This window comes from Heloderma suspectum, chromosome 3 (assembly GCF_057233095.1).
Source record: "Heloderma suspectum isolate Gila_16-S chromosome 3, 16-S_ref, whole genome shotgun sequence".
NCBI classification, from domain to species: domain Eukaryota; kingdom Metazoa; phylum Chordata; class Lepidosauria; order Squamata; family Helodermatidae; genus Heloderma; species Heloderma suspectum.
In genome coordinates this window covers 250,479,645-250,497,019 of record NC_139460.1, presented here as the reverse complement: position 1 = coordinate 250,497,019, position 17,375 = coordinate 250,479,645, and the positions used below count along the sequence as shown (strand labels likewise).

General features: G+C 42.3%; 1 protein-coding gene across 5 annotated transcripts in view; it reads left to right on the top strand.

The window, feature by feature from the left end:
- VTI1A (vesicle transport through interaction with t-SNAREs 1A) overlaps window positions 1-17,375 on the top strand; it is a 347,971-nt gene that overhangs the window by 211,349 nt on the left and 119,247 nt on the right. For 4 of the 5 annotated variants that reach the window (XM_084846214.1, XM_084846212.1, XM_084846211.1 and 1 more), the window contains 2 exons: window positions 1,393-1,463; window positions 3,989-4,050. In XM_084846214.1, the coding sequence (XP_084702340.1) occupies window positions 1,393-1,463; window positions 3,989-4,050 (133 nt within the window). Of the gene's footprint in view, window positions 1-1,392; window positions 1,464-3,988; window positions 4,062-17,375 lie in introns of all 5 variants that reach the window. The other variant, XM_084846215.1, reaches the window with a different exon arrangement.

Sequence of the window (17,375 nt, the reverse complement as noted above, 5' to 3'; positions counted from 1 at the left end):
TCAGTTGATAGAAGATCTCTGGTGTATGCTCTCTCTTGAGTATGCCCACCTCACATCAGAGGACTATAGCCAATGGGTTGGATTCAGAGTTACATATGCATAACAGAGCTGGCAGAAGCATACTTCCATACTGCCTTCTCTACATGCGGCCTCCTCCTGCTCATGGAAGATGCCTCTGCCCAATTTGGGGGTATCTACCCCTTTCCCCTCAGCCCCCCTATGACACAGCCCACCCCACTCAGCAGGATCCTACAACCTTCCATGTACCATTTTCGGGGAAAGGGGAGACTGCTGTGGAAGGGACCCCATTACACACATGCAACTCCAGATACAGCCTGTTCATTGGGATCCACAGTGGTCCATATGTGAACATGGGAGGAGTGGATGGTGTTTTTCACCAGGAGACAGCTCCCCACCTTCTGGCAGGGGCGCAGAACTGTACTGAAGTGGGGGGCTAGATTGCCCCTCAGGCTCACTGTGGGCCAGATGAAGCCAGTGGGTGTGGCCCTGCTCATGCATGCTTTCCCCCTCTCTCTCTCCATGCCTCCTCCCAGCATGGAGAAAGGGACTCAGCATGAAATCCCTAGTTTCATGCAGCTCCCAGTGCCCACATGACGGCTACTGTTCCTGGTGCAGGCCAAGTCCTCAGCTTTGCATGGCTCCCAGCACTGTGCCAAATTACTCAGCATGTGCCAGGGTGAGTGGCTGCTCCTTCCCACACAGGCCACATCCCCACTGCCTGCATCCCCGCTGTTACCTCTAATCTGACCCCTTGGAGGAACCCTGGGAGACTCCACAAGCCAGTTTAGGCCTGCAGGCCAGAGGTTCTGCACCACTGGCAAATCAGGCGTTGCTCATGTGATGAAGACCCAGACATCATGGAGGCTTTTCAAGAGTGTGGCCTGCTGCCAGAATGGGGAGCTAAGCAGGGAGTTGTCTGTGCAGAACAGGGAGTTCTGTTTGTGCAGAACTCTAAGCATTATGTTTTGATCCTGCTAATACGTGGTGAGATGTTTTGGCCCACAAGTTCCATAATTCCTCACTGTGGCTATCTTGGCTAGATCTGATGGGAGTTGTTGATCAAAACAACTTGAAGTTCACACATTGCCCACCCCTGTGCTAATATAATTTGTGTTTTTCCCAAGTTTTGCCTGTGGTTCTGCATCCAGTTTCAAGTACTTGTTGACTGCTAGTTTTTCCACCTTTGTGACATTTTCACATTATTCTTGTTTTTCTGGTTTTCTTAATTTTTCACATTCAGGGTAGTTATTAGGGATATTTCATTGAAGACTTTAATAATATATTAGTTTAAACTTCCTCTTTAGAGTTGTATTCACCATTTTCCATGATTTTGAGGGATTTTTTGTGTGTGTGCTTTTTGTTTTCATGCAGAACAGATTGGTCAGGACATATTGGAAAACCTCAGCCATGATAGAGAGAAGATTCAGCGTGCTCGAGAAAGAGTAAGTACAACTATAAAGAACAAGTTGTTTGCAGCTCTGTATGTGGTACACTGATTAACACCAGAATTAGTGGTAAAGGAGTGAATTACTAATACTTATCTTTCTGCAAAGCTGGATGGAAACGGCGTTTCCCGAGTGTTTCAAACCTTTTCTTTTCAGACCAAGATTGCATTCATCCATATAAATCGAAGTTCACATCCAAGTTTTCAGGCAGTGCTCTTTCCCAGCTCCTTTCATCTTGAGATACCCAGATTTAACATGGAACCTTCTGAATCTGAAGCATGTCCTCTAGCCATGAGCAATGGGTTCTCAACATACAGAGTAACAGGGGATAGGCTAGTATTTGTTTGTTTGTTTGTTTATTTATTTGCTCGATTGACTTTCTGTTGAAGGTCCCAGGTTCCCTCTCCAGAATCTCCAGGTAGGGCTGGAAAAGATTCCTGCTTGAAACCCTGGGCATTCACTGCCAGCTAGAGTTGACAATACTGAGCTACAGAGACCAATGCTCTGACTCAATATATGGCAGCTTCTTTTATTCACCTGAAAGGTGGCCAAATCAATGAACATTTTCTCTATAGTAAAATCAAATCAGCTAAAATTTAATAAAACAATAATTAGAAATGCTGCTGGTGAAGCTGTGCTTTGTTAGGCTCAGAAAAAAAAACTTCAGGTACTCAGAGGAGAGGGAAGCTTTAACACCCCCTCCCAATTTTCCTCTAGCTCATATTTCACTCCATCCTGGAGAAGAACTTCAGGCTTCAATCCTGCAGTGTTTTCTTCTCCCACCCTGTACAAGCTAACGGAGCAGCTTCACTCCAGTAGCTTGCGTATGGAGGTGGGAAGGAGGACCCTGCAGGGGCAAAATTCAGTGGTGGGGAAGGTGTCCAACCCCTGCCCCCCAGGACTGGCTTCACTTCATTAGCTTGTATAGGGGCAGGGAAGGACTGTGGGGGAGATTGCTTGGAAGCATTATCTGAGATTTTCGAAACTCTTGGGGGTAGGGAAGATTTTGGGTAGTTTCCAAGTTAATCCAAGGCAAGCTTTGTAGATCTTTCCTATCTTCAACAATAACACAATATGATGGAAGAATGAACTGATAAAGTATTTTACAAACAAGCTAACATTCCACTTGCCTCACCTATTCAGAGTCTTTAAGCAACAAACTTTGAAATTCATTCGAAATATAGTGTAAAATAGAGCAGGAGGATGGACAGTTGGACTGGTGGGGCAATGGCTCAGGAAAAGTCATAGCTGCACAGCAAAGAGACTTGGCAACCCTGCTTGTCACTCACCAGAACATTCTCAGACCCATGAATTAGTAACTCACTTAGGATAGATAAAGGGTGGTTCTAGAATACCATGTTACTGGAAATATAATAATAACCTGATCATCTGACACTTTAATTGGCTAGTGTTTCACATTTATGCCATCTTTCCATCTCCTAGATAGTAGTCTTCAGCGGTCAGAAACTCTTATCATATTATGAGATTATCACAACATGAATTGGTTGTTCAAGTTATCAGAATCAACCCAGTGAAAATTAGTTACTTTTTTAAACAAAAAATTCTACTGGCCTCTTATCTACAGTTCTCAGTGATTAATTTCTATAAAGAAGGGTGCTGGTGCTCCTACTTTTCTGGATCCTGCAAAGTCCTGCCCCCAGTTCCAAACTGGAAAAGTAGGGAATATAGTTGATCAGTGTTCGGAGAAATGCCAATCCCCACAACAACGTTTTTTCTTTATTACCATGTCATATCATGTGTTCCGTTGCTAAGACCTGGCATTGAAACAGGTTCTAAGGCTGAAACCCTGCTCAGATTATGTGTTCGCAAATTTAGTTATTCTTTGCATGTTCATCTTTATTGTATCTACTGCTGCTTTGACTGCTTACTGAAAAATGTGAAGTGATACATACAGACGCGCACACACACGCACACACATTAAGATAGATGTAGAGTGTATAAAATAAAGACCAACTGCTTGAATTTTAAACATCAAAATTTTGAAGATGAGGCATTTGTGTCACAGGATCCATAACTTTATAAATTTGTGGCATTTAATTCTCACTTGATTATTCCAAGGTGTCTCTCTTTGCCTTCCCTCACTTGGAGGTTTCTTGTACTTTCTCCTTTATTTTTGCAGTGGTTCTTCCCTGCTCTGTTTTCTGGTTTAAAACTTTTGCTTCTGTGGTTCCTTTTTCTTTTAGTTTTCCACTCACCATTTCTTGCAGCCTAGAGTTCTTTTTCTTTCTTGTTTCTCCCTCTGCTGGATCAAGAAATCATCCCACTCTGACACCATGTAGAGTGTATAAAAGAAAGAACAGCAGCCATTTTGATGTAGAAACTGAAGTGCCTCTCCCAGAGGAGATAGGCACTCCTTCTTATTCTCCCTTTAACCCATAAAGAACCATAACATATCATGCCACAATAGGCAGCAAGGATTATTTTGTTTATTAAATATATATATATAAGGATCTCTTTACGTATTGGGTCATTTGCAATCTTAGAATATTTTTTCTCCATAGCTCAGAGAAACAGATGCAAACTTGGGCAAGAGTTCAAGGATCCTTACAGGAATGTTACGAAGGTAAGGGCAAGGTAGGGACCCCCTCTTTCTTTTTCTTTCTTTCATATATAGATTGTAAGTTAAATACAATTCATAGATTCTTCCCCATCCTGGGGGCAGTGCCTGTGGATAAAGGCAGCAAAGTTTCTCTCCCCATCCCCCACCCAGAAAAGTGCTGTTAGTAAACTACATCATAGGGATTTGGACACCTGTGCGGATTTCCCAAATCCGTGTCTAGCCCTCCCCGCTCCACTAGATCAAGAAACACAAGTTCTGAGCTCCTTTTCCATCACTGAGCAATGACGAGCAGTCTGGATTGGGATATGTGATGTATGTACACATGCTTCCTATTTCCCATAATGGCCTGGCATACTGCCTGCATGCATACGCATGTGCTGGACAATGGAGCTCTGTTACGCCATATGAGGATCCCAGCAAGCGTGTGCACTGACCTGTGTGGGGAACAAAGTCTTATTTGAATGTTTCTTCTATTCCTTTAACACAGAGAGATAATCAGGGGACCTCAAAAATTATCTCCTCTCCTGGGTAACTTTGAGCAGAGTTTCCTATGTATAAGTTGAGTTTGTCAGAGCTTTTTAAGTTTTTTTCCCCTGAAAAACCATTCATGAGGGAAAACGTTCAACTTCTCGTTTTTCCCCATTACTCAGGAAGCTTTTGTGAGTGATAAGCTGGGTGGATACCATTTTTAAAACAGAGAATCCTATCAAGACTTGTTGCAGTTGCATGTGCAGACTTTCATTTACCACCATGAAAGCTATGAACAAAGGAATATATATATGAAGTGAGGCAAGAACAGGTTCAGTACATAAGACAAAGCATGATTCATTTATCTGTGGTATATTGTTGGAAAACTTGCCAAGATATCAATGCCAGTGAAAGATATCACCCCAGAGGAAAATCTAAGCAGTGCCCTTAGCCAGGAATCAAGCAGATACTGCTGAATCAAGCTGGGGAATAGGCAGAAGGTAAAGCAGAGAGTAGGCAAGACTAGAATGAAGTAAAATGCTGGAATCAGATTCAAGGATTGGTAAGGAGAATAATGGTTTAAACTGAAACACAACAGAACCTTGAACTAACCTGTCATGAAACTATACTTTTGCACAAACAAAGTATAGACTGCCCTTGTCACGTCTGAAGCAAGTATCTATGATCCAAGAAATGAGAGTCTGTCAGGCAGTCTTACCTCTGGATAGATGGACAACGTGGTTGTTCAGGCAGGCATTTGGGGTGGGTTAGGGTATTTTAGAAAATGTTTTTATTGTAGAATTGTATTGTTTTAAACTGTTTTATTATATGTTGTACATCGCCCAGAGTGGCTGGGTGACCAGCCAGATGGGCAATTAATAAATTTAATAAATAAATAAATAGATTTATCCTAGTCTTATATCACTTTAGAGCCTCGTGTGGCGCAGAGTGGTAGGCAGCAGTATTGCAACCGAAACTCTCCCCACAACCTGAGTTCGATCCCAGAGGAAGCTGGGTCTCGGGGAGCTGGCTCAGGTCGACTCAGCCTTCCATGCTTCCGAGGTCGGTAAAATGAGTACTCAGCTTGCTGGGGGAAAGGTAGTCACGACTGGGGAAGGCAATGGCAAACCACCCCGCTATAGTCTGCCATGAAAATGCCAGCGCAAGCGGCGTCCCTCTAGGGGTCAGTAATGACCCGGTGCTCGCACAAGAGGAACCTTTCTATATCACTTGACTCCCAACGTGTGGCCTGATTCATGTTTTATATGGCACATATGCAGCAGTAAACAGCATAGAGTATGCAAACTTGCTTTATAAACATTATAATGCATGCACTGAATACACACAGGCAACCCCCAATAGGTATCTACTCCCCAACACACATACACTGCATGCAAATCTATGTGCATCTCCACTTCATACATGTATGTATTTTTCTACAAAGATTGGTGATTACACCACTACCATGTTTGTTATATAGAGAGTGAATCTGACTGACCATAATTGGTTTGACCACTCAACTGTCAGTCTTGATTTCTATTTCAAAAGGTTATATCCTGAGTACTGACACTCAGGGCTTGAAAAACCCTAGGCTCCTAAAAAAAATGGCTAGTGTGAGCTATGTGTTGAGCATATTTGATGTCAGCAGTGTTATATCTCTGCTGCTAATAGGCTCTCACTAAATGTATGAATACTTAATCTGGTAAGCCATCAGGCTTTGGGTTAAATGCTTCATCACACAAACTCATTGTTAGCATGCAATAGTAGTGGTACCTCCCAGAATGCCTCATAAATATGATTTGTATTCTGCCTAGAAAATATAGAAATAAATCGCAGTTAAATTTACACACTATTGCCATATAACTTTATTTAGTGACATTGTTTAGCTAGTTATTTGCAATCATACTTATCTTGGTTTTAAGAAGTGTGTCATTCTAGTTCACAAATTGTGAGTGGGACTTCAGAGGAAGTTTGTATTAACTGGCCATTCTACAAGACTTTCCCAAGTCTAAATGCCCAGTCTAAAGCTAGATTTTTTAATTTTCAGGACCCTTCCTGAAATATCTGTGAAATCCAATATGGTTTAAAACATTTTAGTTAATACATAAATTTTTGCCATTCTGGAAAACTATTCACAAACAATTTAATGTTATTCTTCAGTGCATAATCACCTTCCAAGGACCAGTACATGTTACTGCCATCCGTTGGAGGCCATTTTAACCCTCTTCATGTTGTAAGATGTGTGCAGCTGCCTACCATGAGGTACACCTAGTTGTTTCCATTCTCCCACAAATGGACAAAGATATGTGGTGACATGGAGAAAACTGCTTGATCCATAAGGCAAAGTTACTGCACATGAGCAGCTTGCCATGTGGTGCTAGATGCACACAAAGTGATTTAAGATATATATCAGTCCTTAATCTTCTCATGAAAATACCTTGGGTTTGTTTTGTTTTTTACTTACTTGTATATTCAGCTCACAAATGTTAAGGTAACGGCACCTCTTGCTTCCATTTCATAAACTTCTCACAATTCAGACGCCGAACCGTAGCGTACAAAATTCTCTGATTAAGAGTAATATGTAAATGACACAAGCTAAATTTAAAATCCATGGAGAAAGGAAGCAGCAATTGAAAGAGATGGTTCAGCGCCTGTAGACAATCAAAATAATAATAAAAAACTCCATGGGCAACCTATAACCTCCCCAGAAAGGGCCCTGCGACATGAGCTGTAACGAATATTCTGCATATGTCTCCATTTTGTCAAATCTCATTAAAGGGGTTTCTTGCTTTATGTCAATTGAGCTGTCCAAAAATCATTCATCATTTTTAGTGTAAAAAAAAAAAGGCATACAGTTATTTAAATAATATCATATTAATGTTAAAGTTCAGCTGTCACTTAATAGTATGGCTTAATCAGACATAGCATTTAAGAAAAATAGTTTTTTCAGGCTTTACTTCGCTTTCAGGTTGGCAGATTCAAATAAGGATTTATGGGTTTCTAAACCAATGTATTTTTCCCCCATGTTTATGCTTGATGAACCTCAGCTTTTCTTTCAGACGAGTGCAGTCTGTTATTTTCAGTAAAATAAAATATCTTCTCATATTGTGTTTGAATACATTTGCAAGTAATTTAGTGAGGGTGAAAGAAAAACATGCTGTAACCTTTGACATTGTTGTGTGCTTGGGAGTCACAGTTAGGACTCCTAGTTTAGAAGTGTTCCATAAGCCAAATAAAAAATGTGACCTTTGTAAAATATTCATGGAGCCCTGTTCTCAGACAAATGGATTATGTAGTCAAATGTTTTTTTACATGTCTTTTTTTTTGTATTTTAAAAGGGCATTTAATTTCCCTTTTCTGTACAAAAGAAGCCCCCACAAAGGCAGATTTACCCATAAGGATAGAGGGGCAAGTTCAACTTTCATTCCAGCAAATGAATGCATTGGTAAAAGTCATATAGATTTGCATGTTTCTATACTTGTGCTGACATGGTTTATATTATGGGGAGCGTGCCTGGTAACATGCAGGGAAAATTACTCCCTGTCTCAAAGAAGTAAATTCATGACGTCATTTAAATGTCTTTTATATACATAAGGACAACACTCTGTAGCAGTTTTCCAGAGTCAGCAGCTTTGAACGTTTGTGTTTTAGGATCACTTGAAAAGCAGTTATATGGGTTGTTGTTGTTGTTTTAAAGAACTTTCAGCAAAGATCTAGATCAGGTACAATTGCTAGAAAATAATAATTACCAGGAAGTGGCAGTTGGTCCTTCCTGATGCTGCTTACTTCTGGATCCCATGCAGACATGCGCTTAATTGCTGTATCAAGTAGTGGAGAGCTTTTTTCACCCAATTAATATGTGGAAATAAGGTTGCTAAGTTGAAGTGGGGAAAACTTCCTTGCTGCATGTTGAATCTGCTGAGCCACGTTGAAAGCATTTGTTTACCATCTTGGTTAAGGGGCAATATAAGAGAGCCAGTGTAGTGTAGTGGTGAGAGTGACGGACTGGGAGCCGGGAGATCCGGGTTCTAGTCCCCACTTGGCCATGGAAGCTCACTGGGTGACTTTGGGCCAGTCACAGACTCTCAGCCCAACCTACCTCACAGGGTTGTTGTTGTGAGGATACAACGGTGAGGAGGAGGATAATGTAAGCCGCCTTGAGTTCCTTGCGAGAGGGAGAAAGGCGGGGTATAAATACAATAAATAAATAAATAAATAAATAAATAAAATATATTCTGCAGTGAGTTTCTAATCTAATTACTGGATTAGTAATCTTTGTTTGGACTTTGCCTGGGGCCTATTTTCTGTCCTGAAATGCCATTTCTGACTAGTTACTTGTTCCCTCTGCCTCCCAATATCCACTTTGGAACTGACAAGACAGACATTGAGAAAGAATTTTGTTTAAAAGCAGGTTTGTCTGTTTTGGGTGGAGGCTGTGTGGAAGAATCTCATATTAGAATTTAGCATTTCCTAGTACTTTGTGTTTGCTGATTGGGGAAAATATCAATGTCAATATTAATCAATATGCACTGGATAAATAATCTGTTAACAATTGTTGTCTTACCTTAACATATCAGTTGTTGGTACAGCCAGGCAGCTTGAGATGAGTCATCTGTCTTTTGTCTTCAAGTCACAACCCATCATTTGGTAATCATGTAGGGATTTACAGGAAAAACTGAGACTATGTTTTTGAGTGTTTGAGCAACTGTATGTTATGTACATAGACACATTTTATTTATTTATTTATTTATTTATTTAATATTTGTTTGTTTGTTTGTTTCATTTATTAGCCACCCATTTAGCTGGCTCCCTGGCCACTCTAGGTGGCGTACAATACAAATAACAACACGAAATACAACAAATTTACATAATCAACTGAACAAAACAACATTGCTCTAAAAACACACACACACACCTAACCACCCCAAATGCCTGCCTGAACAGCCAGGTTTTCAAAGCCTGGCAGGAGCTCACCAAAGAGGGGGCATGGTGGAGGTCAGTAGGGAGGAAATTCCACAGAGTGGGGGCCACCACAGAAAAGGCCTTCTCCCTACTCCTCAGCAGCCTAGCTCTCCTAGCTTGATGGGACAGACAGAAGGCCTTCTGAGGCCAATCTCGGTTAGCAGCGTTCCTGGTGTTGTTGGAGGTGCTCCTTAAGATAGATTGGGCTGGAACCATATGGGTTTTAAAGGTCAATGCCAGCACTTTGAATTGGTAACCAGTGCAACTCCTTCAGCACTGGAGTGATGTCGTCTTGCCGACGGCTGTCTTTAATCAGGCAGACCGCTGCGTTCTGCACCAGCTGCAAATTTCGAGCCGTCTTCAAGAGCAACCCCACATAGAGCGCATTACAGTAACTTAGGCGAGAGGAGACCAGGGCATGAACTACTGATGGGAGCATATGGTTAGGGAGGTAGGGGCGCAGATGGAGTTGGTACAGCGCCGCCCGGCTCATAGCTGAGACCTGACACCTGAGCCTCCATGGACAGCTGGGAGTCTAAAATGACCCCCAGACTGTGGACCTGGTCCTTTCAGGGGCAGCCGCACCCCATTGAACACCAGGTCAGCATCCCCCAACCTCCCCTTGTCTCTAAAAAGTACTTCAGTTTTGTTGGGGTTCGGTTTCAACTTAGTCCTTTCCATCCAGCCACTCACCGAGTCCAGACACTTGGACAGGGTTTCTACAGCCAACCTTGGCGAGGATTGAAATGAGAGGTATTGTTGCATGTCATCTGCATATTGATGACACTGAACCCCAAACCTCCTGATGACAGCCCCCAGTGGCTTCACGTAGTTGTTAAATAATATCGGGGAGAGAATAGAACCCTGTGGCACCCCGCAAGTGAGCAGCCAAGGGTCTGAAGTCTCCTCCCCCAGAGCTACCCTCTGGTACCTGCCAGAGAGGAAGGAACAGAACCACCATAATACGGTGTCCCTTATGCCCAACCCCTCCAGGCGGTCCAGGTGGATACCATGGTCGACAGTATCAAAAGCCACTGAGAGATAAAGGAGAACAAGGAAGGAGCATTCGCCCCTATCCAGAGTCCTTCCCATATCATCCACCAAGGCAACATAGGCCATTTCTGTCTGAAGCCCAAAGCCCCAAGGCCTGAGGCCCAATTGAAATGCATCCGGATAATTGGCTTCTTCCAAGAGTGTCTGCAACTGCAACGCCACCACCCACTCAATCACCTTGCCCCAAAACAGCAGATTCGAGACTGGGCAAAAGTTGCTCAAGTCTTGGGGATCCAAGGAGGGCTTCTTGAACAGTGGTCTTATCACTGCCTCCTTGAGGGCTAATGGCATCACTCCCTCCTCGAGCGGGTGAACCATCGTGCAGTCTGAGCTCTGTTCAGGGGGAGAGGGCGTTTCGGAACCACCTGGTCTAATGTCCCAGTGGTTGCAGCATTCCAGCGATCCACCAGGGTCTCAACCAAGCAGCCATTTGTGTGCTCCAAAGAATCCCCAAGCACAGGGATCCATTTGGATCCATAAGATGCTTGGGGTGGACCATCTTAATGGGTCCCCCATGCCTGCAGAGTGGTTGTGGAACCAAGAAGTCCAACCCCACCAGGTAGTGATCTGACCATGACAAGGGGATATACCCCCAATTTCCAGATCACTCCCCACCTCTCCGGAAACAAACGCAAGGTCTAACGCATGACTGGCTACATGGGTGGGCCCAGTTGGAATAGGGTGCTGCTCCCAGGAAGTCATGGTCTCCATGAAGTCCCTAGGCGCCCCCACAAGGATGGCCTCCGAATGTACATTGAAGTCCCCCAACACCAACAAGTTAGGGGACTGCACACGCACATCAGAGACCACCTCAGGCACCTCAGCCAGGGAGTCTGGCATGCAGCGGGGTGGATGGTACACGAGCAGAATCCCCAGACTACCCTTTGGGCCCAATGTCCAGTGCATGCAGTCAGCAACCCTGGTCTCCCAGAGAGGGAGTCTGGTGAGGACCAGGGACTCTCAGTAGATAACAGCCACTCCCCCCTCCCTGACCCCCAGCCCTCAGCTGCTATGCATATGAAAATCTAGCTGGGCAAATGGCCGCAAGACTGGGAGCAGCCAGGTCTCTGTTTTACATGCCAGGTTCGCACCCTCATCCAGGATCATGTCATGGATGAGAGATGTTTTATGGGCAACGGACCTGGCATTACACAGTAGCAGACGAAGGCCAGAGAATGGAGTCACGCATCCCCCAGCCATCCTTTGGCTCTGGACAGGCCCAGAACAGGGGACAGATATTATCCATCTCTCCCCTTTTCCCCTTACCCGGCATGGCCTGCCCCTAGCGCTCTGTCAGCATCTGCTGCCCAGCCTCAGTATGTTCTGGCCCCCAGAACTCCCCCCACTGCCTCCGCCAGGCGGACACATGCCTCCCTTGCTTCCACCTGCCAGGTGGGCACCCCACCCCTAAAATCACAAACACAACCCAAAGGCCACAACCCACCTACAATTTTTAAGAGCTATAACCCAGGACCTCTGCTCCCTTGTGGCTTCCCTGAGTGGTTCACCCAAGTTATAAGCCTTTTGGGGTCAACCCTTCTTTCTAGCAGGGAGGGGTGGGGCGAGCTTCCTGCAGCTCCTCCCTCTCTGGCCTCTGTGTAGGACCAAGTTGGCTTCTCCCTTGTGATGATGTTCTTCCCGGGAGGCAGGAGGTGCAGCCTCCCAGTGGCCCTTGGTTCTCCAACAGATGGATGAGGCCAGAGTCTGCAGGGAACTGTCAGTTGGAGCAGTATTCTTAACAATACAATTTCTTCATTCCTATCTTTTACATTCCTATGTAAAACAAAGATACATTCCTATCTTTTAATATCAAAATGTGGGCCTCAGATATTGTTTCTGAAGTCACATTTCAGCCGTGTGTGTCTGTGTCGGGGGGGGGGGGGAACATTTCCATATAACATAGGAGTCTCTATGCTGCATAGGTTACAAGGCCTACCAGGTATGATTATATTGCCATTTTCATTATTATTCTCATACTTTCCCAAAGAGGCAGAATAACTCTTAGGAACTTGGGAGCAATATTTGTTTGTTTGTTTGTTTGTTTGTTTGTTAACAATTATTATTTACATTTCTATACTGCCCCATAGCTGAAGCTCTCTGGGCAGTTTACAAAAGTTAAAACATTAACATACAATATAAAAAGTTTAAAAGACATTTACATAAAAGCACACAGACAATATACACAAACAACATATAACTAAAAACAACTTTGAACTGTCAGTCATAACTAAAGACCAGGATCAATTTAAAACTCATGCTGAATGTAGCATACAGGTAGGTTCATTTCAGGAGAGGTGTGCCATCAGGTATTGCAGTCCCAAGCTGTGTAAAGCTTTGTTGGTTAAAACCATCACCCTGAATTGAGCTCGGAAGCATATAGGCAGCCAGTGCAAGTGGCCAGAGCCGGTCTTATATGTGTGGACCTTCCAATCCCAATTATCAATCTGGCTGCTGCATTTTGGACGAGCTGCAGCTTCTGAACCATCTTCGAGGCGGCCCCACGTAGAGTGCATTGCATTAATCTAACTTGGAGGTTACCAGAGCATAGACAACTGAAGCCAGGTTATCCCTGTCCAGATAGGGGCATAGCTGGGCCACCAACCAAAGTTGGTAGAAGACACTCCATGCCACTGAGGCCACCTGAGCCTTAAGTGACAAAGATGGTTCCAGGAGGTCCCCCAAGCTATGGACCTGCTCCTTCAGGGGAAGTGCAACTCCATCCAGAACAGGTTGAACACCATACAGTCAGCAGAATCACCCACCAACAGCATCTCAGTCTTGTCTGGATTGAACTTCAGTTTACTAGCCCTCATCCAGTCCATTGTCGCAGCCAGGCACTGATTCAGCATTTCAGCATTTATATCCTTCTTTTCCTCCAAGAAGCCCAAGGTGGAATACATGATCCTCCTCCTCTCTATTTTATCCTCACAACAACCTTGTGAGGTACATTAGGCTGAAAGTCAGTGACTAGTCCAAAGTCACCCAGTGAACTTCATGGCCAAGTGGGGACCAAAATCCCCATCTCCCTAGTCCCAGTCCAACATTCCACTCTGGCTTTCAGTAAGGGCTTTCTCCTCTTTACTGTTACATAATCAGAACTTTGACGTGTTTCCAAAATGTAACTAAGTACTCATCAACATTTACAAATGTCTCCCACAAGTCAATACAGTTCTACAGTTTAAATGAGAAAGCATCACATTTAAATACTTTCCTCAGTCTCCAAGCTCATTTGCAGTTATGAAAGACCGACAGAAAATGTGATATCCTATTAAAGACATATTCTGTGGGCACCGATCACATTTCCATTCAATAGTAACAAAACAAAAGAACTGAATATCTTTGGTTAGTTTCTAAGCAACAGGTAAAGACAGAAAGCAATACTAAATGTTTTATGAAGTATGTGTTGTTATATTCTTGGATACACTCAGTGTTGTGTCCTGTTAAGTAATTTTCTTTGCAAGATCTTGCAGAGTCCAAGGAACAAGATGAAAAACAACTGTACTCTCAACTGAGGAACATTTCCCCATAGTAGAACATCCCACTTTCTTAATAACTCTACCTTTTGATAATTTTCATCTTGAAAATAGTTACACATGAGGTGTTTGGAGACTGGTGAATGCATCTGCCTCTATAAAAAGGCCCCTTTTCAAATTTAATTTTAACCAGGAGAGGGGCTGGAGCTCTGGCTGATGAAAATAGGGCCATATACGCTCAACACTCTGTTGATAGATTGGGTGATTTGCCAACACCTTCATGACAACCACTAATATATGCAAGAATAAAGCCTTCTTTATCCAGCAGTCTAGTTGGTCAAATTCCTTCTGTTATGTTATTCCCAGCAATTGGTATGAGTTCCATTCCTGTCTAGGCTTCCAATAACCATGTTTTCACATATACTTATCTCCTCCCCATCACCACTCCTCCACACACAATATCATTTAAGTAGCCAACAAGTAGCCTAAAAAGATATTGTGAATGGAATTACAAATGAATGCAGAAAATTGCTTAAGGTGCTTAATGCAAATTTTATATCTTATAAACAAGTTGCAATTGCATCGTCTCCCAAAAGATATGGTAGAACAGGAAAATTATGGAGGGAAGGGCACCAAAATATGAGATGTTAACTACTGAAATGATTAGGAGTTTTTCTGCTTAAAAACTTGTTGATTATTTGCACTGTAATTAGGAAGATTAGAATATTTGCAGTGTAATTAGGAAAAGAAAATATGTTTCCTTTTTCAGTGGATAGTCTTTTTTTCTGAAGTGATGGACAAAACATCTGGAAGACTTAAATGTAATGTCAGTACAATTCCTAAGGGTAAACATACTTCATTATTAGGCATTCCAACCAGAAAACAAGCAAACCTTTGAGAGAGAAAGTTCAAATAAAAGAATATAATTATCCTGGGGATGAGGGAATATAACAGTTGCATTTAACAGGAAACTTTCTTTTAAAATGCAACTTGTATACCAGGCTCTGTATTGCCTATAACATCTCTTCTGTATTAAGGAAGATATGTTTTATAAATTAAGAAGCAATTTTTAAGTCGAACAAATAACTTTGTTCCCTTTGTAAGTGTACAGAACAGACAAAATTTGTTAATGTATTTCAGGGCAATTCCATACATTTCATGGCAGCATGTCCAGGTTTGAGACCATATTTACCCTTCATAGATAGCTATGGCCAGTCTTGGCTTTCTGAGAAGTACATTTGTATATTTGTTTCCAAGAAGCGTTTGCTTCATTCACCAATTACATTTTAAGGTACACATTTAAAAATAATTTAACTGCACACTTTAAAAATACCTAACATGTGAAATGATCTTCAGTTTTCTTGGTGGTTGCTTCCAGGCTCTGGAACGCCTTGCCAAGCATCTCTGGCCACCCTGCAAGGACATTTTTATTTAGATAAATCTTTGGCACATAAGCTGACTTGTAAATATGTTGTAATTGGCTTTTGCGCGTCCTCGTTATTATTTCATTGATATGTTATCTGTGTGTTTTTTTACTTGTATTTTACTATATTTCATTGCATCATATTCATATAGTGGACTAGTAATTCTAATTTTGAACAGTGCAATTTTAAGTTTGCTTCTAGTTTTAAGTTTGGTTCTAAAGATGCCTTGCAGGAGCAGAAAGGCACTTCTGTTCTCATGAGGTGACTTCTGTGGTTTCTGCCAATTCCTTCCTCCCTTCCTCCCTCTGCAGCCCCCTACAGCCATCCCATGCTGTTCTTCCTGATCCTTAAGCAGATTTTTTGGGCAGTGCAGGGGGCTGCAGTAGGAAAAATTAATGCCCCTTTGCACAAATGGAACTCCATTCACACTTCTCTGGATCCAATCCTTAGGGTTATAATTTTTTTTTAATGTGAATATTGAATTAATATTACATTTATGGCAAGGTGTGAAGCTTTATCTTTGGACAGCGTGTTAGATTTATATAAGTTTTATTTTTCTGTGATTATGATCTAAGTAAATCTCCGTATCTGCTGTTTCTCCATTGTTCTTTTAAGAATGTACATGTACTTGCTTCCATTATTTTTCCTTTCTATATCATCTGGAATTATTTGTCCTCCTCCATCAACCTTGACCATCTGTACAGCTGGAAATACCATTACCCAAATCACAGTTATGCTCCTACAAAAAAAGCAGGGTCCCTGTGGGTGCTTCCCTGTATTAGTTCATTGAGACAACATGTACAAAAAATGTGATACATCACACTGGGTTAAATATAATCTAACCCCTGTGTTTGCGCTGTTCATTGAGACATGCTTAGTATCGTTAAGAGGTTAGAGCCTTCAAGGAGATTGTAGTTTGAAGCCTCAACATGTCAAAATACATGGTAATGTGCCAAAGTAGAAATCAACATCCTAAAGCACATCTGTATGCTTCATAAAAATGTGCATCTCAGGCCAAGAAAGAGGTGCTACAAATGGTTGCAGTATGAACAAGCAATTTCTGCACAGCTGAATTTGCCCAATAGTTACTAAAGTGTTTACATGGTCATGGCAAACTTGGCTGATTGACCGGCAGTTGGAGTATCTTCAATAAGTTGTGCCTTGATGGTATCAACAGTGAATTTTATGTGATGCCTTGTTAACTGTCATGGAAGAAGAGCTATAATATACCTAGCTTTAGATGGATATAGTTAAAAAGGTCATCTATGTCTCTGATGTAATATTCTTCCATTTCAGAAATTGGATTCTAGTCTGTTCACATAAAGATGCTTGCAGTGGCATACAAACAGATGACTGACTTAAGACTAATCAAATACTCGGTTGAATATTGTTGTTATTTTTTTTTAGCTTTGGTTAAATTGAGGCAGAGCTTCAGGGGTGAAATTCAGGTGAACCCCACTTTCACCTTCCTTTGCCTCCTCTACCAGTGTGGCAGCAAAGGATGCAAACTAGATAAGCTTTTAGTCTCATCCAGCAGGATTCTTATGTTCTCTCAGCAGCCCCTTGCTGGCAGCTGCCATTCCCCCACCCCACCCCTGGTTGCCTCTTGGAATTATGCTATCTGATGAGGCACTAAATTTACCCGTTAACCCTGGAAAATTGCCAAAATGCCTCCCCACACAAATGGGGTGGCAAAATGTCATAGATTAATCTTAAGAAGCTAATACCCCACCATCTACCCAAATCAGCTAGTGCTCAAAAAACAAATATATTATGTACTGCTCTTGAAGTACACAAGTAAGATACAATGTTTTATACCTCTGTATCTAAAGTTTGGTACAGGGATTAATTTTATAACTGCTTCTGGCCAAGTCACATCTCTTTCTCATTTCATCCTCATCTCATTTTATTTATTTCAGTATTTCTATCCCATTCTTCTGTCAATTAT